The sequence below is a fragment of the Numenius arquata genome, chromosome 1, assembly GCF_964106895.1.
Source record: "Numenius arquata chromosome 1, bNumArq3.hap1.1, whole genome shotgun sequence".
Lineage (NCBI taxonomy): Eukaryota > Metazoa > Chordata > Aves > Charadriiformes > Scolopacidae > Numenius > Numenius arquata.
Window position 1 is genome coordinate 82,724,616 of NC_133576.1, and position 27,441 is coordinate 82,752,056.

At 39.3% G+C, this 27,441-nt stretch overlaps 1 protein-coding gene across 1 annotated transcript in view; it reads right to left on the minus strand.

Annotated features, from left to right (window-relative positions):
* Positions 1-22,359, minus strand: part of TM9SF2 (transmembrane 9 superfamily member 2) — a 28,504-nt gene extending 6,145 nt beyond the window's left edge. Inside the window, exons 1-15 of the mRNA XM_074169010.1 lie at positions 22,022-22,359; positions 17,899-17,966; positions 16,656-16,749; positions 15,801-15,928; positions 11,571-11,700; positions 9,845-9,969; positions 8,904-9,015; positions 6,868-6,947; positions 6,669-6,777; positions 6,411-6,543; positions 6,043-6,162; positions 3,802-3,859; positions 2,982-3,141; positions 1,342-1,493; positions 186-297 (exon numbers count right to left, since the gene is read on the minus strand). Of these exons, the coding sequence (XP_074025111.1) occupies positions 186-297; positions 1,342-1,493; positions 2,982-3,141; positions 3,802-3,859; positions 6,043-6,162; positions 6,411-6,543; positions 6,669-6,777; positions 6,868-6,947; positions 8,904-9,015; positions 9,845-9,969; positions 11,571-11,700; positions 15,801-15,928; positions 16,656-16,749; positions 17,899-17,966; positions 22,022-22,153 (1,713 nt within the window). The 5' untranslated portion in view covers positions 22,154-22,359. The remainder of the gene's footprint in view (positions 1-185; positions 298-1,341; positions 1,494-2,981; positions 3,142-3,801; positions 3,860-6,042; positions 6,163-6,410; positions 6,544-6,668; positions 6,778-6,867; positions 6,948-8,903; positions 9,016-9,844; positions 9,970-11,570; positions 11,701-15,800; positions 15,929-16,655; positions 16,750-17,898; positions 17,967-22,021) is intronic.
* Between the last annotated feature and the right edge of the window lie 5,082 nt (positions 22,360-27,441).

The following is a 27,441-nucleotide window of genomic DNA, read 5'->3' on the forward strand; positions in this document are numbered from 1 at the left end:
TTAGTATTTGTTTTGCCAAAAGTAGCCTGCTTCACTTATTAAAGACATGGTTTAAGAACATATCATCTAGTAGCAGTGTTTATGCTGAATTCTAGAACACTTATTTTTAATTACAAAAGCTTTAAAATTCTTTGGAAGCATTCTTAAAACAATATCAAGCATGAATACTGCAAAATATTTCTTACCTCTGCACATAGATGGAAGTAGCAGAGCAATATTGTAGCCTCAGAACATGTAATAACCAAAATAATGAATACCAGAAACAGGAAGCCAAACATGTAATACATCTGGTGAGACCTATAAAAGGAAGTTTAAAAAAGAAAATTTAAGATGGACACTGTGCTAATATTATTTCTTCATATTCAGAAGTATCACCTTCACCTTAAGTATTCCCCTCCCTATTGAAGCACTGGCGGTTGTCTGGCCATACAATTGGCTAATTTTTCTTTTCCTAACTGAACGATAGGAGCCTCAGCAGCTCAGTCTGAAAACAGTGAGAAAGCAAGCCCAAAGCATGCTCCTGGTTGGGATCTCAGGGAAAGAACTGACTAGACATAATGAGTGAAATTACAGTTCCAGTGAAGTCAGCTTGACCTCTTCCACTGACTTCAGCAGAACTTGGATTTCATCTCACATTTCAATCAAAGGGGCAGAGCTGCAAAATAACAAGAGATGTCAAATGCTGTAGCTGTCTACGTTGGGTAGAGGCACTTATTCAAGGTTCAGAAACAGTTTAATGAGATCCAATAACTAAATTGTGCCAGAAGGAAGACAAATCCCTCACAGCAGATTAGTTTGTCACTGTGCTATGAGCTCTCACCAGAATTCACTTATACTGGGCTACTCTTCAGTGCTTCATTTTTGAGAAGAATTACTCTCTGGTGCCTTCATAAAGATTTCACAAAATTTGTTCTTGATTCTTTTTTCTCCCAAGAGTAGTAATACTTTCCTAGCCCAACAACAACTATAAAAAAAATTTCTCAAGTCAATTTCAATATATGCGCTACTTTGAAGTTATATGCCATATGTCAGCTTCAGAGCTACTTCCGCATGAAGTCAGAGGAGTAGCATGAGAAAACTAGCTATTTTGACTATTGTAGGTCAGCTGTAAATTGCTAAGCATATCACTGCCACTTCTCTACACATGTCAACAAGGAAAACAGGGACCAAGTGTCTTCTACACCACAAAATGTGAAAAAGATGCTAACATTTAAATTTTTATTGAAGCCTGCATCACCAAAAAATAAATAAATCAGTCAAATCATCTTGAAGGAAAACTTTCATAAAGAAATTACCACCTTTTATAACAGAGAAAATTCAAATAGATTGTGGTTAACTTACCAAATACTATTGAGAATAAAGAACAACTGTATAAAGATACATCCAAAAGGTAGAATCCCTCCCATGATGATGCCAGGTAACGGCTTTGTATAGAAGGATTGCTCAGGAATCTGACGAGGAATTTGATTCGTGCGAACAGGGTGTTCAATAGCCTTTAAACAAAAAAAAGAAATTGCTAAATAAATAAAGTGTCAAACTACAGCACTACTTTTTTGCCTTTTTTTTTTTTTAAATGAGTGTTGACAAAAGTCTACTATTTGTTTTGAGCACGTTCATACCCAGCTACCACTACATCTGCTTTCACTACCAGCCTACCTACCAACGTTTGCTAAGTAAACAAGCTGAAAAACAACTCTTATTGAAAACATAGAAACAGATATTTTGGACTTCCCTTTTTATGATTACCTATCTATGATCTGTTACAGAGCCTGAGCTGATTTCTCACTTTTCAGCTGGGGGGGGCAGTGGTGGTGCAGACTCTTGCTTTCCCCTTCTAAAAGTCCCTGTATGTTGTTTTTCAGGATTTACTCCAAGAATCACATTAGGGTAAGCCTACAAACAGAGAGGATTCAATCTGGCAATTAAATCCTAACTGAAGATGCATACACAGATAAGCACTGTGTGAGGAAAAAAATCAAGGCAGATAAATGCATACTTTGCCATCTCTCCCCTTTCATAAAGATTACATCAAGAGCATCAATAGATACATTAAAATCAAATCAGCAAGTATTTGTGACACCAGACACTTTGCCTTGTAGTTTATCAAATCCTCCTTTCTTAGGAACTCCCTCTGTACAATGCGGGGCAGAGGGGGAGGGGAGGGTGTGTTTGCTGGAATTTTAATATGGTTATCAGAAAAAAACCCACTGAATTCTGGTTAAGAAAAACAGGATAACTACAGTCAACTTAATAAGTGCCTTCTAAGATAATTAAATATTCTCTGATGGTATTCCATGAGAGCTATGGAGAGCTAGAACTCTGGCTTCCTATACAGGAAAAAACCACAAAAATATCTGAATTTGCAAATCTTCAAGTTTGTGGGGTACCGTAAACCACTTTTTAAGCAAAAAGAGGAGAACTGATTTAAGGTGGTTTTGGTCACCAGTGTCACAAAAAGCCCTCATATAAATAAGTAAAATTGATCAGCTTACGAGTAAATCCCAATAAACATCAGAACATTTATGCAAAGAGAAGAGATCTTCACAAGAACTCTAGCAATTTGATACAGAAGATACTCTCAGTGCAGAGGGCAGAAAGGAACATAAAACATGGGGGAAAAACAGAAGTGTGTAAGTCGCTTTCCCTTATGCTTGACTGGGTCAACTAATTTTTTTAGCAACAAAGGAGATGCTGATTAAATAAAAATGTCCAAATCACTGTTTTATCTGGAGCAGTCACTCAAATACAACGATAACCTGAATCGTTGCAGAGAATTATCACCCCCACCAACCGAGTATCAAAGTCTTGGAATCCCAAGACTGGAAATCTAACACAGCTCTAAATAACTGAACAGAACCAGAGCCGATGATGCAACTAGCTTCGGTGCTACCTCAGTCATAGTCTATACAGTAAAAAATAAATGTGTCTGTATATATATGTGTATACACACACTTACAAAACAATTTCTCAAAAACACTTACGTTTTTCTTAAAACCAAAATAGGCACCAATAAAGGTCAGCGGTACAGATATGCAAAACCAGAGTGCCAAAATAGCAACCAAAGTACCAAACGGAATAGCTGCTGAAGAGCCTTCTCCCCAGAGAATGAGGTTCATGATAAAAAAATCTGCAAATACAATTCTGAAAAATACATAACACACTTAAAGCACAGAAACACTCCTTAGTATTTAATAATGTTAACAAAACAATAGCACTGTATTAAGACTTCAGTGTAAATCTCTGTTAAACCCAAATGACACACACACAAAATATCAAAATGAAGAGGTCAAACGAGCAATTCTTTACTAATCTGGTGGGATTGAACTCCAGCAGGAGCTGACGTTCCAACTAAGCAATTTCAAATATATGCTTGTCTTAACTACACTTCAGGGTAAGACTACTTGCTGTGATTAAGTAGAAAAATTTATCACAGTGGTTATACAGTATATGACACTATATAAGACCAACTACAGTGTGGTCAGAGAAACAGCCTAGAGAGCAAAAGAAAGCAATGAAAAAGTGTTGCCTGTCTAAAACTTACTATTATCATAATGCTCTTTCTTAATCAACCTTTTCATATGGTGAGAGTAAAACAAATGCTTAGTAAAAAAAAATAAAAATCTAAGGATGATATGCCATTAGCTTATTCACCTTTGTCAAAAGTGCTGTGATATTATTGTAGCTTCTGGAATAAAAGGACAGTGTCGTAAGATTTACTTGTATAGCTGAAACTTAAAAATTAGCTATGCATGTCAGAGAAGCAATTTAATTCTTTTAATCATGGCAATACCCTCAACTTACCCAGGACAAAGGAATGATGTCAGCAGGACATTTGTTTTCCATTTCTCACCTCCAAATGCTGTATTAAAAAATTTGACAGTCATCAAAACATGCATAAACTCACAACTATTAATTTTCCAGTCCATTTACCTCTTATACTTAGCTTGTAAATACTCAAATCATGCTCAAGTTTAAAACAGTAAACTAAATCTTCAGTAATAAAACTGAATTCCCTCATCATACTGCTTAACCACAGAGCTTCAAAGCAAAGAAAAGCTTCAGACCAAGGTCAGGAAAGTATCCGACTAAATAAAGTGGTCAGAGACCCAGTTTATCTGCTACAAAGGAGGAAGCAGATTTGCAGCATTTCTAAGTCTTCAAAAAACAGTTTAAACTTGAAGTGATTAAAAAGTTAAAGCTTTCTAGCGTTTGACTGCAGGTTTCAGTAGGAAAAAATACATAAGTATGTGAAAAGCAAGCTTAACAGTTTTCTTGAAATAACTCGTCTACAAATCTTACAAGAAAGTCAGGACTAACACGCTTACAGGAAGTAGTGATATTCTCTTGAGTCTTAACAGCGTTAAGCAGTGGTGCTACCAAAAGACCAAATGTAGCTTTAAGAAAATATTTATAAATTTGCACTATGCTGATAAAAATTCTAGTCAGCATACTTTCAAATGAAAATATCCTGCTGGAATTCAGTGAAGCTGACAATTTCGTCTGAATACTGCTGTAATGACATGCTTCTTTACTTCAAGAGTCAGAAGTGATTATGGCTAGAGTGATTTTAATTAAGTTTCTATTTCTTCATAAAAATCTTTGTAGAACAAGGGACTGGTTGTTAAGATTAACCATTTAATTTCAACTCAGCTTTCAGTTTTTAAATGCAACGTTGAAAAAAAAAAAAACCAACCAGCTTTAAAAACTGGATATCCATTTCAGTTGCATTTTGGTTTATGTCTCACATTACTTGTATACTATAAGACAAAACATTCACGTTTGCATGCTCTATACAGGATATAGACCACCTCCTGTTACAACAATATCATCTCTGGATCAGTCACTCACTGTCTTAGTAGTTAAACACAATATTCAGGTATCAACTAAATGATTCCCAATAAGTATAATATGAAATGTAATTATTATTAGCTACATCTCCACCAAAGATACAGCATTCGATTTACCATCAACACACTTCAAAATATTCTTCAAAATACATAACGTACAGCATGATATAAAGAATAATTCTGTCCTCAATTATGTTCTTAGTCCCAAAGTCTCCCTCCATTTAAGTCTAATTGGCTTGAAGATTAGGAAAAGGAATAGTTCACCATCACATCGCCACCATTGTGGAAAAACTCCTTACAAAATACAAACCCTCTTTCCCTAATGGTTCTCCCCACATGAAAATTATAAAATGGTTAGAAGAAAGAACTCCAATACCTACTGCCAAGCTGAAGTTCAAAAATAAACTCCTTCTCTAGCCCTGTATGTTTAGAACTAAAATAGTCCAAAAGATGCAGCTCACTCAGTCATAAAGAGTCTTCTACCTTGAGTAAGGTAATTAAAACAAGCTGTATGCAGAATGGTATGCTTCACCTTAAAAGAAACCAGAGGGTACAGCAACAAACCATTTGAGGTTGGTAGGTAGGCCTTGAAACAACACCTAGCTGAGATCAGCGAAGGAAAACAGTATCAACCAACTTCTGTCAGGTGTCCAAACACCACTGGCTTCATTTCTACAACTACAGAACACCTAATAATCCTTCCCCCTCCACCCCTGCCAGTCTGATAAGCGCCATTCTCCCAAAGACCTAGGAACTTGATAAAAAGAAGTGACAGATCTCAGGCATGCAAGAACAAAGGTTCATTACTTTTGGGGGGGAAAAAAAAAAAAAAAAAAAAGAAAAGTTATCAAGCCACATCGATGGCTAAAACCAAATGCAAGTTAACAGCCTCCCCACAACTTTAGGAAACAGAAGTACAAAACTGTCTGACGTAATGAGCTGAGTACTACTAAAATGGAATTTGCTTCCGAATTCCATAAATACATAGCAGCAAGAGCAATTCAGGCATGATCATATCAAAACCAATATAGCCATGTCAGTGTTCTAGATGTGTTTTCTGTTGCTAAGGTAAGTACATTTCTCCAACTTGCCCTGAGGGAAACTACAAACAGTACTGCAAAATAAAAATCAGTTCTGTGATGATAATTTACTTTAATGAACTTAAGCCTTGTCATTTTAAATAACTTTTACTCACATTTGTAGAATCTGGCAGCAACATAACCAGCTGGAGTTCCAAGCAGTACCCACAGAACTACAGCACAGGTCATGAGAGCTCCCCGGTTAGCAGGTGACAAAAATCCCAGGCAAGCAAAAACTACGAAGCAGAGATGCACAATTTTAGAAAGTAACCATACATTTGACTTAAAGCCAGTACATCAGTTATCTTAAAATCTGTGTATACTAAGCTGTGTGTCTACTGTATCAGCTCAGCTGTTTCTAACCTTAAAACTTTTAAGACACTTCTAGATAAAAACCTAAACTGCTATTTTTACTAGAACCATGCAATTAGCAGCGAAAAAAATCATCTGTACTCAACTAACTCCTCCCCACTTTATTACTTACACAGGGTAACAAAAGTCATTATTAAGATCTGTGTGCCAGAGCCTAGAAAAACAGACAACAGCATTCCTTTTCTTGGGGGCCTGAAAATATCACCATGAACCAGTTTCCAGCCAAACTCTTCTTGAGCATCTTCCTGTAAAGGAAATAGGTCTATTTCAATACAGTAGATTGCCATTTCAATAGCCTGTTACAGAAATATATTTAGCTCAAAAAAACCCACATTCCAAATAAGTTTTAGGAGGTACATCTTAGACTTACAGTAGAATCCATCTGATTGTATCTTGCAATATCTTTATGCAGTGTCCTCAACATAATCATGGCTACCATTCCAGACAGGAAGAGGACAATCACCAAGGAATTCATAATACTGAATGTAAAAAAAAAAATAAAATTTATAATTCAAATTGCAATGTAAACACTTCAGTACAGTACACTTGAAGACAAACTTTCTTCTCACCTAAACCATTGAATGTGAGTGTGAGGCATGGATTCCAAAATATAATCCCATCTTGATGCCCACCTTATACTTTTTTCTTCCTGAAAAAGTAAACATCAGTTTCAGATACAGTCAGTATCCAACTTGTAAATTTACAGACTGATGTTCCTGCAGAGCAATCTTAAATCTAATGACAAATTGGAAATTGCACATTGCATGCTTTCAAGGGAGGCCTTAATAATATATATTAATAATATTAATGCCTTAAGAATAGCTACCTAAACCAAAACTAAGTTTTGACCATAGAATCCAAACCAAAATATTTTCTGAATGTCTTCTTAAGATGTACAGGCCTATCAATTTAATTGTGCTTCCTCCCTTCAAAAGTTACATTAATTCATTTGGAATTCAAATGACTAGCAGAATAATAAAAGAACATGCATTTTTTAGCATATGTAAGTCAACACCAGAGACATTGAGAAACTAAGCTCTGCTATATAGTCTCCAGCATAATACTTCACTTTCTAGATAGTGCTCTCTCCGAATTATCCTTTGCTTTCATACATTATAATTTCAGTACCAACCACCAATCCAGTTACATTCAGCTTATACTGCAAGACAGATGGGGAGACAATACTACAGAATGTACATTGTTAGTAGAAGGAAACAAATTATTCCTTCAGGCATTTCAACCGATTACACTTATTCAGACTGAACATTCATTGATCAGAAACACTTCAAAAAGAGCATTTCTTTGTTTTATTTTGCAGAGTAAACACGAGAAGGGGAATAAACAGTGCTGATCAACCTGAATGTTGCTATTAAACAAACCACAAACCCTAGTATCAATTAATAAAAATGGCTAGGTGTCTTCCTGACAAGATGTTACTTCAGTAATTTATAACATGCCAGAGCAAGAGTGCTTTTCAGTAAAGCCAGTTTTTGAAAATATAAAAAATAGTGGGTTAAAAAATTTAGCCAAGATCAAATATCTAGTTCACTGAGGTAATAAAACTATGTCTCAAAGCAAGCAACAAGTTTCTAAACCAGTATCAATGATTCTAGGATATAATTGCTTTTTTTTTCCCCATACCTACACTGCCTTTTTTCTTTCTTCCTGAGCTGACCTGATCTGCCAACCTGATGGAATTTCTGAAGATGACCTCGAAGTGACGTAACATCGTGCACAGGACAGTAACACACACACAGCTGGGCATATCATTTTTTAAAGAGAAAGAATATAATAGTATGAAGCTAAAGTCATTCTTAATTACTAACTTCCCACAGGTTTCCAGAAGTACTTGCTTTTCAGTATACAAATTAATTTCAGCATCAAAACTGATATAATTTCCCAAAATATAATTTTAAAGTAATATATAATATAACCCCTTCTGAATATTTTTATTATACTACTTATTGTATTTTGAACTTCACCATGTAATACAATAAATTACTACAGTAAAGAATGATTGTGGTAATTCTACAAACACTGCTGTAACAGCTTATAAGAGAGAAAGGGAATTCATGCCTGAAAAATGGTGGCAACGTAATGGCACTGTAAGATCGGTGCTTTGCTGTGTACTTCTTATGACAGTGGCAGTGGATCCCACAATAACTCAACGCTACCCTCCAGCAAACTTTAAAGATCAACTATTTAGTCTCCATTTCACCACAGTTGAACTGAAACCTGCAGCAGGCTATAAGTCTAGAATTAAGATATATTAACAGCCTTAATACAATGATGGCCTATCATTTCAAAGATACCAATGACCTTGCAATCAGAAAAAAAAGGTTAAATAAAAATAAAAATTGCCTTATTGCTATTTTTAATCTACTCATTGCCAAGACTTTGATTGAGCCCATAATGACCAAAAAAACCTCAAAGTAGGAGTAGACTCCTTCATATGCAGAAGAATCACAGAATTATTGAGACTGAAAATACGAACTGCTGTATGTGAGCCATCCCCTCAATATATTACAATATAATTGATCTTTATAATTCAGAGTATTAATGCATGATTTTAAGAGGTAACTACCACAGAAAGCTTAGTACTCACTTGAAAAGAAACTGAGTATGTGTAAGCAATTTTGATTTCTCCACTAGCCTTATTACTTATATCCATAGGTACTCCTGAGCAATCAGGGTTGTCTGGATGAGTATGCTTGTAACTGCAGGAAGAAAAAACACAGAATGAAAGCTGCTTCACTGACAACACTCTTAAGAAAGAACTCATTCATCTTACAAAAGCATCAGTTTCATCCAGGAATTGTTCCTTAAATATAAAAATTGTTCTTAATGCCTCAAATTTCAGAACTCATAAGGAATGTTCCTTAAATTAAAAGCACAGGATTTTTTGTTATTTGACCTTTACAAACAAAAGTTGTCTCTTCTAAAAAGAAAACCACAGAGACACAGCCTCTAAAGCAGAGCACCAAAAATTAAAGAAGTCTGAGTACTGTTAAGAACCTCCAAAACACTCAAAAAGTTACAACAGAATTACTAACTTATCTTGAAAAAAACACTTTCATCATGATGCTGGACCAACAATGCAACAAGCTCAGTTATACCAAGAACACAGAAGAAAGACAAGATGTTAAGAAAGAATAAAATAGACATCAGTTGTACAAAAGCCACATAGACGCCAGAACAACTGAGGAGTACATTCATGAAATCATTCCATTCAAATCCTGATTGTTGAAGACATCAAATGTTGCACTCTACTCCGTCACAAGACAAAGTGTTCCCCAGTAGGAAAATGAAGATTGCTTCACTGAACACGTACCACTGCCAGGTTTTATTTTCTCTTTTTTTTTTTTTTTTTGGCTCAAATAGGAAATAGTACACAAAGATCTACAGAATTCATAGCAAAATCGTGTTAGATTGTCTTACATTACACTACATCAATCAACAGGATAGCTAATCTACTGGTCCCCAGATCAAAGCAAGTATCTTGGAATGGACCACTGGCTTGATGACAAGTTACTTCCAAGTACTAACCTTTTTGGTTCAAGTTTAGCAGCAACTAGTCTTGCTCCCAGAGCTCCATTTTCCACAACATGGTAATATATTTTTATGTCAACATGGTTGAAGATATAAAAAGTATCTTTTTCATGAAATTCGGACTGCAATGATAAAAGACGATGTTAAGCAATCAAAAAAAATAAAGACATCTAAAAGCCTTAAGCAGAAGCTTACATAACAGAATTTTAGACTGCATACAATTTTTCTGTCAAGAAGTTCTACAAGATGAATGCAGGATTCTAGGAATACAAAGACAATAAAGTCTTTGCGTTAAAGCCTTGCATTAAAAAGACAAACTAGAAAAGTTAATGCAAGAACTGTCTTACTACAGTTGAAAAATAGAAAAACGTATTTAAATATAAAACATATTTATAAATATATATTTATTAAAATATTTCAGTAAATGAAGATGTCTCATTTTATTTAATTGCAGTAGTAAACCAAATAGATAACTTTCATGTCAGAAGCATTTCATAAACAACACCTATGTCAAAACAACGTGTATATTTTTCATAGATTAAACAGAACCTTCCAAGACAAACAATGCAAATAATTGTTCTGTGACAGAACCACCTTGACATTTGAAAACAAAGATGCACAGGGATGAACTGCCAACAGCAGCCAAGAATGTTGAATACAAGTCTCAGGTGAAGGGAAACATCAGCCTGGAATTTAGTCAGTCAAAGAGGTTGTTAAATCACAAGCATTATGTCTACTGTAGTTCATTTAGTATTTCTTCAGGGTTCTATCTCCACTGCTTTCTACAAAGCACCCTAATTATAAGAATAGTTATATAAACAAAGTGTTCTTCTACAGTCCTTCAGTTATTCCTTCAAAGGTTATTTTTCTTATATTAAAACCAAGCATTTAAACAAGATTAAAAGAATATTGCCAGATTACATACTTGATCATAAATGCATCCATTCATATGCATCCTCTGAAACCGATTCATTACAGGGGCAAGGAAACAAAATCAGAAACTGCAGAAACTGTTCTTTGGTATGATCCATTAAGTAAAACCAAGCACTCTGATGAAACCAAAAACCTATTCCAGGTTCTCAGTGACTTCTCCATGGAAAAGGTCCGCAGTGATCTAAAGACATCGTGGACTTTCTATTGCATTATCTCCATAATGCTTATAGTGCATTTATCTGTACCTCCACCAGTCAATCCAATAGATCTGTCTCTCACAGGAGAAACTTTGTTCACTCAGTAATCTTATATTCTGCCTTCTTCCATTAGCCCACATATTTTAGGGAAAGCAATCATTCAGGAAGTACCAATTTCCACGCAGAGGTACAAACATGTCTATGCAAACCCGCTTCCACGAAAACACTTCTATCCAGCAAAAATGTAAAGTCCAAGCCTTCAAATGTTTAGACTACTTAGGCAATGAAGGATGACATGTTTTAATTTTCCTTCACCCTTTACATGCACTAAATGCTACGAACGTTCATTTCCTCTGTCTCTTAGAGCCCTTCTGTATTATGCAAGAGAAGAGACAAAGTTCTTCGATGAGACTTACAAATTATGGTACTTGCAGAGATATCAAAACACTTACCTAGATTTAGGCAACAAGGGTTCTTAAGATAGTGAGGACTCACCATAGAAACATGACAGAAGAAAAATGCCAGTCTTTTAATTAGTAAGAAGGGGATATTTAAAAAAAAAAAAAACAAACACCACAATTGAATAAACATACATTAATAACACAGGCATCTTTTGGACGGCCATCTTCTGTAATATAACAGCCAATAGGAAAACCAGGATTGCAGAACCTCTGGCCATCTTCAACATCATAACACCAGGTCACAGGCATGTTGTCCACAATCCTGCAAATGGCATAGCAACATTTCACAATCTTTCAACATACATAGTGTAATGGAAACAAAACCAGATTAATATTCATCTAACTTTGCTACATTCATTATTGGAAGGTTAACTACAAGAGTAATACTTCTTCCAGATCTTAACCCATGAAATTGCACTGATTGCCAATAGAATTTCCAAATGAGACACAAGCATGTAGCTCTTCAACTGAAACTCTATCTTTTTAAAGAAAAAAAAAATAAAATCAATATATTTCTATTCTATTCTAAATTCTATTCACTGGCCTGGTTTCTGAAGTCCCCTTACAAATATAGCCCAATACATAAATCTCTCTCACTCCAAAGTCATAACAATTTAACATTTCATTATCTTGCCTTTTAAAATGGCCAAAATCACCCACTAAACCAGCTAAAATGAACTTGACAATTTCAAGACAAAATACAAAACAAAAAAAATTGCCTACACACACACACACACTATTAATTCTCCAGCTTCTTAATTGTTCTTCCATTGTAAACCACATTTTTCTTGGCAATCTTTAAACTTTTATTTTGCATTAAAGCTAAAGTGCAAGGTTTGTTGTTTTTTGGGGTCTATTTAAGTAAATTCCTGACCACTGACCTCAGTTGTAGTTCCCTGAGAGTATGGAATATTTTAACTATATGGTTTACATGAGCAAAAAAATTGTAAGCCACCACATATTTAGGAAAGTAATCACTGTCAAACATCCCTCCGTTGTCTACGTGCTGCTTTTGTACTATTGCCTCACAAGATTTATATTCATATTACCTAAAAATCCTGAGCCCAGTAGGTTTATAGTTCAGTTTCAATCAAAAATTTGTGGAGGAACCCCACACCCCCATGAGGAGTTGCAGAAAATTATAAGACAGTAAGACAGAAACAGTATCCAGCATGCTACATTACTATTCTGTACATTACTAGACCAAAAAAGTCATCCCACTGAAAGTTAACAACAAACATTTTTTGTAAAACTTATCAAGCCACTAAGTATTCTTTACAATTCAACATCTCATCATGATAACCGCTAGGCTATTAATGTTAACACATACCTGATAATACCTCATTAGGTACTTTTAAATACCTAATTGAACACTAGTCTATGACCTCAGACAACAAAACTAAAGCATTATTTAGTCTGTTGCATACTGTAACAGTCTCTAAAGTAGCACTATTTTTTAAAGCACATCAACAGATGGGGGTGGAAAGAGCAGTATGTGCTGCTTTTGTTCACACAACAGAGATCTGCTTCATCCCTACCATTAGCTACCAGGCAGAAATAAGTAGAAATGTTCTTGGCTCATGTTGACACAGTGGAAGAGGTGAAGACAGGCCCTCCAGAAACACAGTTCTCAGGTTCTGAGGAGATTCCAAAGACTATCACAGTCGCAAAGCAGCAGCAGCAGCACCAACCAAACCCTACTCACTTCACCAGGCTACTATGGAGTACAATTAAGTTGCTAATTAGGAGCTATTCCAGATGCAGATTCATTGCACTTGGACATACTTGGAATTGTACCTCCATAATATATGCTAGAGATACCTCTTGCTTTTGTTAGTATTTTAATTTCATAATCAAAACCAGGTAAAGCATTAACCTATTGGAAATTAGTATGGTTGGTGTAAAGGCTTTCCCTTGCATCTGCTGCAGCAAAGACATACTGAGCTGCCTTCAAGCAGCAATGCTGGAACAAATTGAAAGTTTAAGCAGCAAATCATTTTTCACAGTTAATCTTTGACTTTAAAATGACTTGAAGAGATTATACATGTGCGGCAAATAGGCTATAAAACAGTGTTCTTATATGTCTCTCAAGAACATCTGGTGATGAACGTTGTCAGCCAAGGTATCAGTATAGTTGTTGAGTCCAATTCAGTATGTCAATTCCTAATCTCATTAAGTGGCTTTTAAAACCTTAAAAGTACTTTGCACCATCCGTGTTCCCCAGGAATTTTATGATAAATTGAAGCTTGATAATAAACCTCTACTAAATCCTCACTTATGCTGCCTTGCTGATCCTTGTACAACATAGTCCTGTACCATACTCCTGGACCATGCATCATTCGTCACAAAAATCCAGCCACTTCCACTTAGTGAAGCTGTGACTGAGGAGGACTATCACTACTACACAGAGATAAACAGGGATTCTTCATGCCACTGGTTCTAAAGTTTTAGAGCAGTGGGCCTAGCAAAAAAAAATAAAAAATAATTAAGTAGAAGTGCTATTAAAAGAATAAGAATATAAGAGGTACCCTAAATTTAAAGGGAAGTTTTCACACTGAAAAACAGAACTACATCTTACTAAAATCCGAACCGTCCTATCAAGTAAGCAGTATGGGCTAAAAAATATACTTGAATACACTAAGTATATTTGTAAAACAATTTAATACAAGGGGGGAAAAAAACCTGTGTAAAGCACTTTTCTGTGTGATTAGTTTTACACAGTTCTGTTTCAGTTTCTGTCAGCTTAAGTTTTGGGCCTTCTTAAAAAAAATTAATTTATTTCAAAGAGTGACAGGATCATAGCCTTGGGAAACTATTTTTCATTTATACACCAAAACACACACAAACTTTTAAAGCTGAAGCTTTATGCCAGACCAGCATGCATCAGTGAAATTCAAAGTGGTATAAATATTATAAATATATGCAGTATTTAGTAGGAATATAACCAAATGCAGCATGTTTGAAGCTCTATTTATTTCAGCATTAGGCATATACACTTCAAAACCCTGCAAAATTAGCTGTACCTTTCAGGGTTTCTTTATTACCCCTGGTTGACCTACATGAACATATGGCTATTGCCTGTGAACCCTTCTGACCTAAACTATCAACTTCCAACTACCCTAATTTTCAAGAGATTCCCAGAAAGACAAGTGAGCCATAATTTATCCCTAAAAATGGATACCCCATATTGGTTCTCAAGAGAAATAGGAAATGCACTCATTGCCTTTCCAGCACAGGTAGCTGTTTCAAAACTGAAGAAATGGAATATGACATTACAGAAAAACACGTAATGACAGTGGCAACATTCAACATTTCACCTACATTTTCACTAATACATCCAGAAAGTTTTAATCTATTAGATGAAGGCTGAACTGTTTGTTTCCATGAAGCAGGGAGCACATAATTGGAATCATAGAGGCAACATCGGTTAATTATGCTTATGTATTACTTGCAAAGACATGCCACGGGAACTTTGAGACAACTTCATCCCCAAGTTGTTCCTTTACCCTTGCACCCAAAGGCTGCTGTTAGCACAGCGTACCAACATGCAAAGCACTATACAAACACCAATAGCGTGGCTGGGTATTTCCAACGTCAAGACGGAGCCTGCTGATAAACATTTCCCAGCTCTTGGATGCGGGTGCAGAGGATGGCTACCTCCTAACTGAAAATCAGCGTGAGAGTCAGTGTATACATTCAGTCTTGCCCCACCCTTAATGCCCATCGGAAGAGGACCTCAATGTCCAAGCAGAAACAGAACCCCAGCATGCTCCAAGACAACTCAGATGGTTACAGGAGGACTTGGAGAATAGTAAAGAACCACATGTTTGTGTTTTCCTCAAAATTATTTCATTAATCAATTTTCATTGGCCACCTTTCATTTCCATATCCTTATGAGAAACAAACTTTGCATAAAACTCTTTCAGAAATATTGATCCCATCTCCTGGATGCAACATTTGAAGGTGAGTGCAAAAGTTCTCAAGAAAAACAAAGGTGACATAGCAATCGAATGAAGGTCCCTTAAGACTTTTCTCCAGCTAGGGCAGGATTAAATTCTACATTTACAAGTGCAAAGAAATAGCAGTATTTTACAGTAAGCACAGAGGCAGCACAAAACCCATACAGAGCTTTGTGCTTGGAAACAGGCCTGTTTCCATTATACCTGGTGCTCACCCTTCAAGTGAAGGACGTTTTTTATGAAGACAACGAAAAACATATTTTGCAAGAACAGAAGGGGAACAGATTCAGTGCAAACACCTAGTATTCAATCTGTATTAACTTGCAATATGAAATTATAAACTAAATTAAATTATCACCAACATACTAGACTAACCAATCTATGAATTTTAATATCAACTTACCAATGATGCTGATAATTCAGTAGCATACTTTTTTTCAAAAAGTCTAATTTCTGTTTATCTTCTGGCTTTGTGGTATCATATGTTTTTGTACAAACAGATTTACATGTCTCCTTGTTTTTGAATGTGAACTAATAAAAAACAAAAGACGTATGAGCAAAAAGGTTGTAACAAACTTTGTGTAATTTCACTATTTAACAAGTTTCCCTTGTACATTTGTAACTGCCTATACTGATACAATAAAAGCACCTAACAAATTACCAAGACAATGTGTATCAAATCCTCCAGAGGAGGTTTTTACATTGGTGGGTGGTAAAAAACCCTCCTGTGATATTGTAAGAGCCTTACACGGAGAGCTCCTTGTTACTGATTAAAACCTGTTTTGTGCAATCATTTACCAGACAAGTCATTTGACCTCACAGCAGCAACGCTGTCCCGGGCAGATTCAATTGCTAACTTTCTCTTCTACTACATGTACTGGAGAAGGCAACCAGAAAAGACAAGCTGGCTCACACCATTTCTAATTGTTTCATTCTACAGCTGCAATATTTTCAGATCTGGTTCCAAGAAATAAGAGTACTCAATTCCCTCTAACAAGGGGACAGCTGAGGAGCAAGAATCGGGTTTTGGCAGGTTCCAAAGAGAGAAGATAACCTCCGCAGCATTTCTGGCTACAGCTTCATGATGCGAAGTGCGTAGTTACAATTACGTTAAATTGACAGTCTTCTATTATGAGGAATTTCAGATTCTGAAGCTTGTCGAGACAAAGCCCTCGTGAAGAGGATCTTCATGATTCTGATGTCCTTTGGTTACACTTGAACACACGTATTACCAAACACCCCTTGTCAGAGAACAAACCCTGTAAGGAGACGGTTCTATCCTCTCTCCAAACAATACTTGGCCAAGGTTTTCAGAGGGACGCTTCTTTCCTTCTGCTTGACAAAAATCAAACCTGAATTAGAGAAAGGATACAAAAGTTAATCAAATATTCTCAGCTGCAAATATTAGACCTCAAACTGTGCTCCCAAATCAACACCTTCACCACAAGGAAAGGAACTATACAGCTTTCCTTCTAAACAACAGTTTCTTCCTTGAGCCTGCAAAGCAAAATATGAAAATCACAGTCCCATTTTGAAAAAAAAAACACAAACCACCACTAAAACACCCCCAACAATAAAATCTCTTCATCAGCTATTTAAGAACTCAGTTTATATTAAACATGGTAGCACAAAAGTTTCCTTAAGTACTTAAAAGTTGCTTATTTGCACAGGAATTTTAGCCAGAAATTAAACCTTCTCATAGAGTTTCATGACAGCCCTGAGAGAAAAGCATGCAGGTTCTTGGGAGGGGGCAGAGGGAAGGGGATAATGAAAGAAAAAAATTAAAATATACACACACATACAGACAGCTCCTTTACAACAAGCATTATTAACAGGTTATTGCAGCTTTATTCATCAACACATTAAATAGCACATCCTCCAAGTTTTTTCAACCTAATTTCAAGTATATGACATTTGTGTTCATTAAAACGTACACCTAACTAGTGCTTAACCTCTACAATACTAACAGTCAAAACATTCTTTAAGCAACAACTTTACATAGTTGCACCAGGCACTGATAGGTCTTGTGCACTCCTACGATGTGTACCAAGAAAACATTTAACACCTCATTAAGATAATTGATAGGAAGTTCACACCTCATTACCACTTCAACTCATCTGGCTATAGGCTACTTAAGGCAGCAGTAACACTTTGATCTACAAAAATGACAACTAATGCAAAAGAGTAAATATTATATATACACATACACACATTTTAGCCTTAAGTTACTCTGAAGCAGTGCTTCGACCTACATGAGGGCCTATGAATCCATGCACTACTTCTAAAGTACGCGTAAAGACAACCAAGAAGAAGTAAGCAATGCATGCACCCATCTGCTTGGTGAAAATTCTATATTTGTAAACTTATGTTAGCAAAATAAATAGACATTCCTCACTGGCAAACTGCTGTAGCAATATGTAGATAAAACTTTAACATAAATTAAATGCATCTTTTTGGAAGAACTATCAGCAAAAATGACACAAACAGCATAATATACTTACGCAGTGTATTCGTAGGGAAGGACAGACTCTACAGAGTCAAGCCTGTTCACAAACAGCTCGATTGCAGACTGAAAAAGTGGAGATAATAAGCAGTTATATTAAAGTACTTCATCAATTCTGATGGATATATAAATAGAATTGTGTGAATAAGGTAAAGCTGAAAATGTAAGACTTGTGTAATTATACATCTTGAAACTGAATCTTGTGTAATGAACTATATCTGCTGAGAGCATACATAAAACACTATCTAAACATCACAAAAGCAGTGACCACATTACAAAACCACTTTAAGGCTAACATAACCATACAAACTACAGGATAGCAAGAAATCAAGCACAAAAATAATAAAATTATCACAGGTGCCAGTGTTTTAGTTTAATGTACAAAGCTAGAGCCATATTAGTCATCACCACAACTTTTGTGTAATAAAAGTCTTAAAAGAACATGTACGTATGGAAGAGATCAGTGCTTTTCCCTATAATTAAGCTGGTCCACAATTTTATCTAAGTAGCAACTGAAAACAGCTAACTATGAGGATTTAAACAATGTATTCAGACTGATACACAAAGTTTGAACGGCAGCCCTTTCCAAAGAGGAGGCAAGGATAACCACATTTACCTTCTTATAAAAGTTTATCAATAACTAGCAACTCTTCAGCAAGAGCCTGAAATACAATCTGCTGTGGTTTCAGACTAGTTTGGTCTATACACATTAATTACAGATAGGCTAGCCTGCTGCTATGGAAAGGGAGAGGTCTCTCCCTCTTCCCTCTTAGTCTCAAAATCCCTTCACTTATTTTAGTCCCACAGTCCCAATACATTACATTCCAACTGTTTAACTGGCGCTGTTTTTGGCAATTATCTGGTTGCACAGTAAATTAATTAAACTGGCTAAAGCAGCAAAAAAACTTACCCAAAAAAATTTTTTAAGAGGAGTTTTTAGCAGCATGGCAATTTGAACTTACTTGCACTTACTATGCAATCAGACAAGAGCTGGAGACAGCAAAAGGAAGGTGAGCGCTTTCAGGTTCAAGACCTCCCCCTTTCAACAGCAAGCCATCTATTTTCTCACCATGAATCAACAGGAGTGCTTTTCCTCCCTATGAAAATTCACTCAAGTTTAGCCAAACCAAGAAATTCTGGAGAAAGAAAAAAAAAAAAAAAAAGAGTAGGAAGAACGATGGAATTTTTCACATGTATCTGTAGCTCCAATACTTCAGTCTGGTACTGAGTTTTACTGATATACTGTAGTTGTCCATGGTCAAGTCAGGATGCATGCAGGATTCCATGAGAGGTAGGTAGGCAGCTGTGAGCTGTTTGGTTGACTCAGTAAGTGAAAATACACTTAACTGCTTCTCTTTCCTCTGCCCCAAGCCATGCAGACCTGCTGCTTACCTCTGGGTAGTGCATGGTTGTCATAATGCTGTAAGCCGCTTCAACTCACCAACAGCAAAATAAGTCTGGCAAAAAGTTGGATAGTTTCCTGCCATGTTAATAAGCTCAAAGAAAAAATGATTTAACAAGTGAAACAGCTGGGATGATGCAGAGGACAGGAACACATTGCCCTGAGGAAGATAGAAATGAAATCTCTCACTTCCAGCAGCAAGGAATTAGACTGCCTTGGCTGGTCACAGAACCACCACCTTAGATCAGCTATTTTTCATTTGAGGAGGATATTCACTTGAATGCTTCAATTTTCCAGAAGTATATGCATTACTACAGAACAGCATCTTTGATAAACAATTTCCCATACAATGCCAAGTCCTCTTTGGAGCAATCAGTATTTTTTTAAACTAAGTATTCTTAACATTCAGGCACGAGTCACTATTTACGTCTGCACAGATCACATTCCATTTCTGATGATATTCCAACCAGAAACAGGAAAAGTAGCCAAACTGAGTAGTGGCCAAAATTTGCCCAAGCAGATTACTAGACAGCCTGGAGAAAGGGGAAAAGTCATGAGTCTCACCATACCTGTGCTGCTAGCTACATGCCCCACTAGCAACATCCCATCTCACCAAGACAGGACAGGAGATCCACAGAGATTCTAACAGACAAGTAGTACCATTTAGAGATCTGGCCTGCAGATCTAAATCCTCAAGGCAGGGGAAAACTCAATATTATTACTGACATCATAATCAACAGTGACAATTCTGCAAGAACATGTAAAAAATTAAGGTTGTCCAGGGAAGCTAGTTTTACCCCCTTACGTAAATATGATATAGCAATTATCGGATCACATATTTTTTCTCCTCATCGGGGACCAGACGACATTCAGTTGCAGACTACATAGAGAGAATTAGATGAGAAGAGTGATTTAGACTTCTCCAAATGCCTGTGTCTCATTTAGTACATAAATTGGCTGGCATGAGGTAGAGGAATATAAGAGATGGCTAATTTCAGAAAGAGATTTTTGCAATAATACATCTGTCGAATTTATCCTAAAATGTTCAGCTAGCCACTGGTGGTAAATTCACATTACCTAAGCACCTCACTTCACATTTACAAAATGGTAAATTCTCAGAATAAGGAGAAAAATATTTTGTACACATTATATGAGGGGAAAAAAATACAGAGGCATCTGAGGAAGGTCAGTCCGTAAGTGTCTCAGGCTGGTTACAAAAGAGAGTAGGCAACCTCATTTACTTGACTTTAAAAAAAAACCAAACCTCTTTCTGCCAAAATCCTAGTATAAACCAGCAATAATTCATACATAGAAATGTTCTTCAGGGATGTTGTGAAAAACTACAAACTGCAGCTTGGAAGTTTTAGCCTGTATTTGAAGAAAAAAAAAAAAAGTTCCTTAAGAGAGTAGTGCAGCACTGTAAGAGGCCACCCAGGGAAGTGATGGATGCTCCATGCTTAGATGTTCTCAAGGCTTGCTTAAATAAAAGGTAAAGCTGAATTCATCTAGTGCTGGCAACAATTGTGCTTCAAGCGTGAAGCTGGGCTATGTGATCTCTTGAGGTCACTTCTCAACACCATTTCTATGATCCTATGAAAGAATGTCCACAGAATGTTTTACTACTACTACAGAAGCAGCAGGAAAACAAGAGTGAAAAAATCCACAGCTTTGTATTAGGTGCAAGATTTGGCTGGTCTGAATGGAACAATACACTTCAGAAAGAAGGGAGAAGACATTTACAGCAACTACGCCTTCATTACACGGTTGGCTTATTACTTGCTCCACTGATTCATGACAGCAAATAGATAAAGTCAGTGCAAAGTATTTACCAAAAACATACAATTTAAATAGAATGTAAGTCTGAAGCACCATGGGACCAGTGTTTCACGTAATACAGAAGCCAAGAGATCGGGAAGTGTGAGACAGCCACTTTCAACAGCAAAAAGGCAACGGCTCATAAAAGCTGTTATTGATCTTGAACTTTCTCATTCAAGTCTCAGGACACAGTCTGGCGTTAATTTCATCATAGCAGCAGCAAAGAACTTCTAAAGCTCACCCAAAGAAACAAAGACTATTTTAGGCACAGATGTCCTACCAGCCAATGTCCTTATTGATATATATAATTTAGTTACGTGAACTTTGCTTCAATTCTTGCAGCCAGGAAAACACAGTAAGGAAAGCTCACCTCGGTTTTATACCTGCCTGCAGCCATCGGCTGCTTGCTCCTGCCAAGAATCACACACACACCCCTTGCCGCGACTTGTCACTGCGACCCTGACTTTCTGCCGCTTTCCAACCAAGATTTAAAAGGGCCCGAGAGATCAAGCGGCCGGGGTTTCCCATTTCCGAAACGTGACCGTAACTCACAGGATGAGCCCAGAGCCCTTCCCCCCACTGCGAGGGGCTGCTCACCGCTTGGCGATGGGAACTGAAACAGGCTCGGAGACCCTGCAGCGACAGCCCCCCGAGGACCTTCGGTACGTTGGAGGCAGCCACCAAACCGAACCCTCGGGGAAAAAACCCAAACCACAGCCCACCCCACGGGACAAACCCCACCGCACAGGGATGAAAACTCGGGCCGCGCAGCAGCCCGGGCCCCGGGCGGCGCCGAGGCCTCGCCTGGCCTCGCCTCCCCTCCCCTCAGGGTGCCGGGGCCCGCCCCCCCGCGAGGGTCCGCCGCGGCCCGGTTCCCCCCCCCCCGCCCGCCCCTCCGGCCCACCTTGCACTCGGGCTTCTCCTGGTCAGCGTCGCAGAAGTTGACGGGCGCCAGGCCCGGCAGGTAGAAGGCGGCGACGGGGGGGGGCGCGGCCGCCACCAGCGCCGCGGCGATGAGGAGCCGCCGCAGAGCCATAGCGGAGGGTGGGGAGGCGCGCGGAGGAACGGCGGCGCGAACCGCAGCGGGGGCGCGCGGCGGCCTGAGGGGGGAGGGTCCCCGGTCGCCTCTCTCTCACGCGCGCGCGCCCGTCGGCGACAACGGTGGCAGCTCCGTCTCTTCCCCCCTCCACCGTCCCGGCCCTGACGGCGGCCGCCACTTCCGGCTTCTCGCGCGCGCGCGACACGTCACCCCGAGCGGGGCCGCCTGACGAGCGCGAGGGGGCGGGGCCGGCGCACGCGACGAGGCGGACCGGGCCGGGCTCCCTCGCCGTTCCCTTCCGGGGTAGCGTCCCCCGCCCTGCCCCCGTTGCCATAGCAGCGCGGCGCCCGCCGCCCACCGCGACCGGCCCCGGCCCCGCCCCCACCCCGGCCGTCCCCAGCGGCCCCGGCCCTCCCCGGGAGCCGAGGAAGGACGGGGGAACATCCGCGGGCGATGGGAGCGGGGCCAGGCCTCGCTGGGACCCCCCCCCAGCCGGGCGCCGCTCTCTCTCAGGCCGCGCTGGCGTGGCGGCTGCTCAGCGGTCCTTACTGTTTTTTAAATATATTTTGTCTTTTTTTTTTTTGTTTTGTTTTTTTTGTTTAATTCTCATGGGGTTTGCTCTGGACAATTCTCACGATTTTAGGAATGAACTTGAGGCGAGACCTACTGCCGGCTGAGCGGAGCCGGGGACAGACAGACAGACAGACAGACAGACAAGACGATGTTGTTTTTGGGCTTCCATTACAGCTCAATGTTGAGAACAACACGGGCCCACGTTCCCTCCGTGACACTGCTGGCTGCCGCGCCATGTGGCACGATCTACCGGAAAAAAATCCTCACAAAAAAAAAAAAAAGAAAAGAAAAGGGGCAGGCGTAGAAAGTCTTGTTTTGATAATGCAGGAGAAGACGTTGCTGAGATTCTCATTTTACTTTTCCCTCCTTCCTAGTATTTTCCATCAGCTTGTGTTTGTGCGGCTTTAGAAACTCCAAACAACAGCCTCTAGTGAAAAACTGTAGAAACGTTGCGGCATTTCCACTAATGTCCTCGATTCTCACAACGTCTGTAATTTCCTTTCTTCTGTTTATCACAGGGTTCGGGGGATACACCTGTCGCTCACGCAATCCTGTGTACAGCCCAGGGGCTTTAGGCAGGTAAGGTATTGCCAGTAGAGTCAGTACGGAATGAGCGGGGCTGTCCGAAGGGATGTCTGGTCTGTGTCCTGAAATGCAATGTACTGGTGCCTGAGAAAGCAATAAATGAAATGCCTGGCTACAGCGGCCCGCCTGTCTGTGATAGGGTGGTGGAGCTCTGGGGGGGTTAATTCACACAGCCTCTTGACCAGATACAGGGTTGAGCACCTAAGTACCTAGGCCACGTGATATAGTCCTTAGGTAAGGTTATTTTAATCTATTTTTATATATTTTCTACATTACATAAGCCGTTCTTAGTTTTAGACAGACGCATGTGAATTTATAGTTATATACTCTAGATATTTCTGAACTCTCTCCCTCTCTAAAATTTAAGCTGTTCATCTACCTTTCTCATTCCTACATATAATTCATACTTGTCTCATCCTGTAGATATCCTAAGAGCACAATTATAAGATCAAGGCTTGTGACAAGCGCAGCTGGAGAAGAAATCCCAGTTCCCTCTTTTTATTTAAAATTACTCATGGTTAGGGTAATCAGGTTGTAAATGACCCAGGTTCAGTTTCTCTTCTGCCACAAGGGAGTTCAAACATATCTCCCCTTTCCCAGGTTAATATTCCAAGCAAATTACTTTTGTGGGCCTAATTCCATTCCTTCGCATGAGAGAATATTTAAAAGCCTTTGCCCATTTAATCCTCATCTTCCTTGAGAACGCTCCAAAAGCTGTGTGATGAGTAGGAGTTGCGGTGTGCGTTGTGATCTGTTTAAATCCCCTGTCTTGCTCTGCCTTCGTGACTACAAAACCTGCTGACTCAAAGCGATTTTAAGGGGTGCTCTGCCAGTTGGTCCAAGGAGCATTTCAGTGGATGTGATGCTGCATGCTATGATGCTCCCTGCTCTCTGCTCTGCAAAGGTGACATGGAAAAACAGTTTGTAGCCTGTGTTATTAATTCCATATAGCAACTCTTTTGGAGCAGCTATAGGTATGGGTTATAATCCCAGGAATGGCCATGGTCCTTGAGATCCAGTTTCAGCCTGGGCAAATCCCATCTTCTCTAATTTAATGAGAACTTCAGTGGGAATTTGCTTGATAATTTCTCTGCTTAAATTCCCCTGCTACGGGTTTTACGGCCATAGGTTACAATCCAGGAGGTGTGGTTTTAGTACCAGAAGAACAAGTATCACAGGTTTTATCATCAGAAATTCCAAGGTTATGCAAGACTGAAATAAAACACAGGAAAACTGTTTCAGAGATTAATGAACCAACAGAAGCCAAAGTGAAAGAACAGCCTGGGTTTTTTCATGAGAAATTTCTGTGATAAGAAAATACAAAGACAAAAATACAGAGCGGTCAGAAACTTCTGGGAAAATGTGTCACTCCTTGAAAAACATTACTGCTCTTTTTGTTACCAGCAACCGTTGTGAATAACTTGCTATTATTGTGGTGGTTCTCACCTTTTGCTGTTTACCTCTGGGCTGCGAGGGGTGCCTCCTCCTTTTGGGGGATTCACAGCTCTCGTAATTTAGTTCTTCATTTTCAGAAACAAACTCTTAGAAGTCCCCTGTATCCTACACCTCAGTGGCTAGTGCTTTCTCCCAGCGTCTTCCCTCCCCTGCCCCAGGACACTGAAACCCACTTTTCTCACTGTAGTGTCACAGCAGCCAAGCTGTGGGGCTGTTCCACTTGCTGTGAAGTAAATACTCCGTGCTGTAGGAGGGTGTGAGCACACAGTTGTTTCCCCCCACTACAGGTTTTTACAGCCACAGGTTACAATTCAGTGGATGTGATTTTAGTACCAGAAGAGCAGAATAATAGTCTGCTGCAAAATGTTTAGGGTTCTAACTGGACACAACTAGCATTCTTCACTGAAAGGGTTATCCAGCATTGGAGCAGGCTGCCCTTGGAAGTGGCTGAGGCACCGTCCCTGGAGTGTAGACATGGTGCTGAGGGATGTGATTAGTGGTAGACTTGGCAGGGTTAGGTTCACCGTTGGACTTGATGACCTTAAAGGTCTTTTCCAACCTAAACGATTCTATGATTCTATGATCCACTTTACTGCGAACAGTCATTTCAACATTATTTATTTCTAAATGTTTAGTATAAACTGTACACTTGTGGCCTGGAACCAAAATCTCCCTTTGTGCAGATGAGTTCCCCTAACAACTAAAATCCAGAGTTTTGTAAATGAGCATGCTCTTTTTCTCTCCTGAGGGAATCAGCAAAAATAACTTAATGACAAATTTTGTATCTGGGGGAAATCCCCTGCTGTTAAGTAGCCTCTAGACTGGTAGTTTGGTCATTTTTCTCGAAAGCAACACATATGGGTGAGGACCTCATCAGATGGAAGTGGAAGCTGAATTAAAGTCCCAGGTGGCTGTACTACAGTAACGACTTCCCCCCCCCAGCAGGTGTATCAAGTGTGTCTGAGAACTTCTCGCAGATGAAAGAGGTGAAGGATTATGGTTTGTGAAGACTGATGTTACTTTGCCCTGAGGAGAATTGAGCAATGCAGTCCTGCTAAGCATAAGGTACTTCAGGGAGTGATTGGAAGACAACCTTTAGGGGGCTTTGAGCCTGAAAACACAGGGGGCTGTGTGCCTCCTAGGTGAGATGACAGCAGAGCAGGGCTATGGCTCTGTTCCTGAAGTGGACATAGAGCACATCAAGTGCCCTAGTCCCTTTGTGGACCCAAAGTTTCCTTGGCAACAGCAACGTGTCATTGACCATGTTACCTGTGGGAGTGGAGGCATGGCATGAGCAGCCCCCAGCCCACGCAGATGGATGGCAGCATTGTCCACAAGGCACCAGGGCAGAGATCCTGCTGCTTTTCCTCCCTCTTTCCCAAGGCACAGTCGTCTGGTGGCTTGGCTTCCTGCAGCTCAGGACCATTGCAGCAGCCATGCTGCAACGTGTGAATACTCTGCAGGGCTTGGTGACGCGTGAAGTGTTTCTCCTTTTGGTCAAAGTAGAACCACAGTGTTCCAGGAAAAGCCTATCTTCTTGAACAGCAGCCAGTTCACTACCTAAGTAAACAGGGCAGCGTTCAGACTAGTAACACGTGTAGAAACTCATCTGTTTGTGCCATTTCTGTCTTTATATGGTTTTATGACTTGCAAGTCGGTTTGGTTTTGGGGCTTTTTTTTTTTAAAAAAATATCTTTTTTCGGCAATTAGGTTCCGCACCTCCCGTGACTTTATGACCAGCTGCAAATTAATATTTAACACAAATCCTTTCAGGCTTTTGGTATACTATAGAGGCCTATGTCCTTTTCCCCACTATTTCATGTGGTGCTAGAAAAGTGCAGTCTGATACCTGACTCGCCAAATTAAAAAGAGAGAGGGCTGACTGAATAAAATAGCCGAAGAAGAACTCTGTCAAGTAAAAACAACTGCTGAATTTCATCTCAAAAGAAAACACTGAGACAATTATACAGACATCACTGTATATTTAAGGCTAAATCCAGCTTGGCTGACCTCTTTACCTAGGCAATGGCGCAGAGCCTTTGGAGAAATGAGTGTGCCAAGAGGGATGCAGCGATGCCTTGCAGCAAACATAAACCAGACTCCTCCAGGAGAGAGAGGGGGCACGTGGCACCAGCTAGTGCCGTCTGAGCACTAATGGCTTGGGAGCAGCTGCGTTTATGGCTCTCTTCAGGAGTTGCTATAGGTAAGCAGTTGCTATAAGTTGCTACAGGTTTCTGTGAGGTCCCTGGTGGACTGTAAACCAGCACAAAAGGAAGTGTGGGAAGATCGCTGCCTGCCTGGCCCACCTCTCCCATGTTTGGAGTGGGTCTGGTTCAGGCTTCGCCAATTAGTTTGTTCAGCCCTCAGTGTGCAATAATATAATTGCTGTTCACATTACTACCAATTATAGGGATTGGGAAGAAACAAGCATTTACACAGGGGAAAGTAGAATATGTTTGTGAATAAAACAAAAGGGAATGCTTTCTTTTTATAGCTCTATGAGCCCCAAATCAATTGAGCTGGTTATCTGTTCAGCAGTCAGCATGGTCAGTAATTAATAGTTTCACTGTAGTTGCAAGCTTAAATATCACTCTTGGTGATCGCTGTTTTCTATCAGCTGGGAAAAGAAGAATCCATTTTTTTTTTCCTTCATGAGGAGATTGTTCAGGATC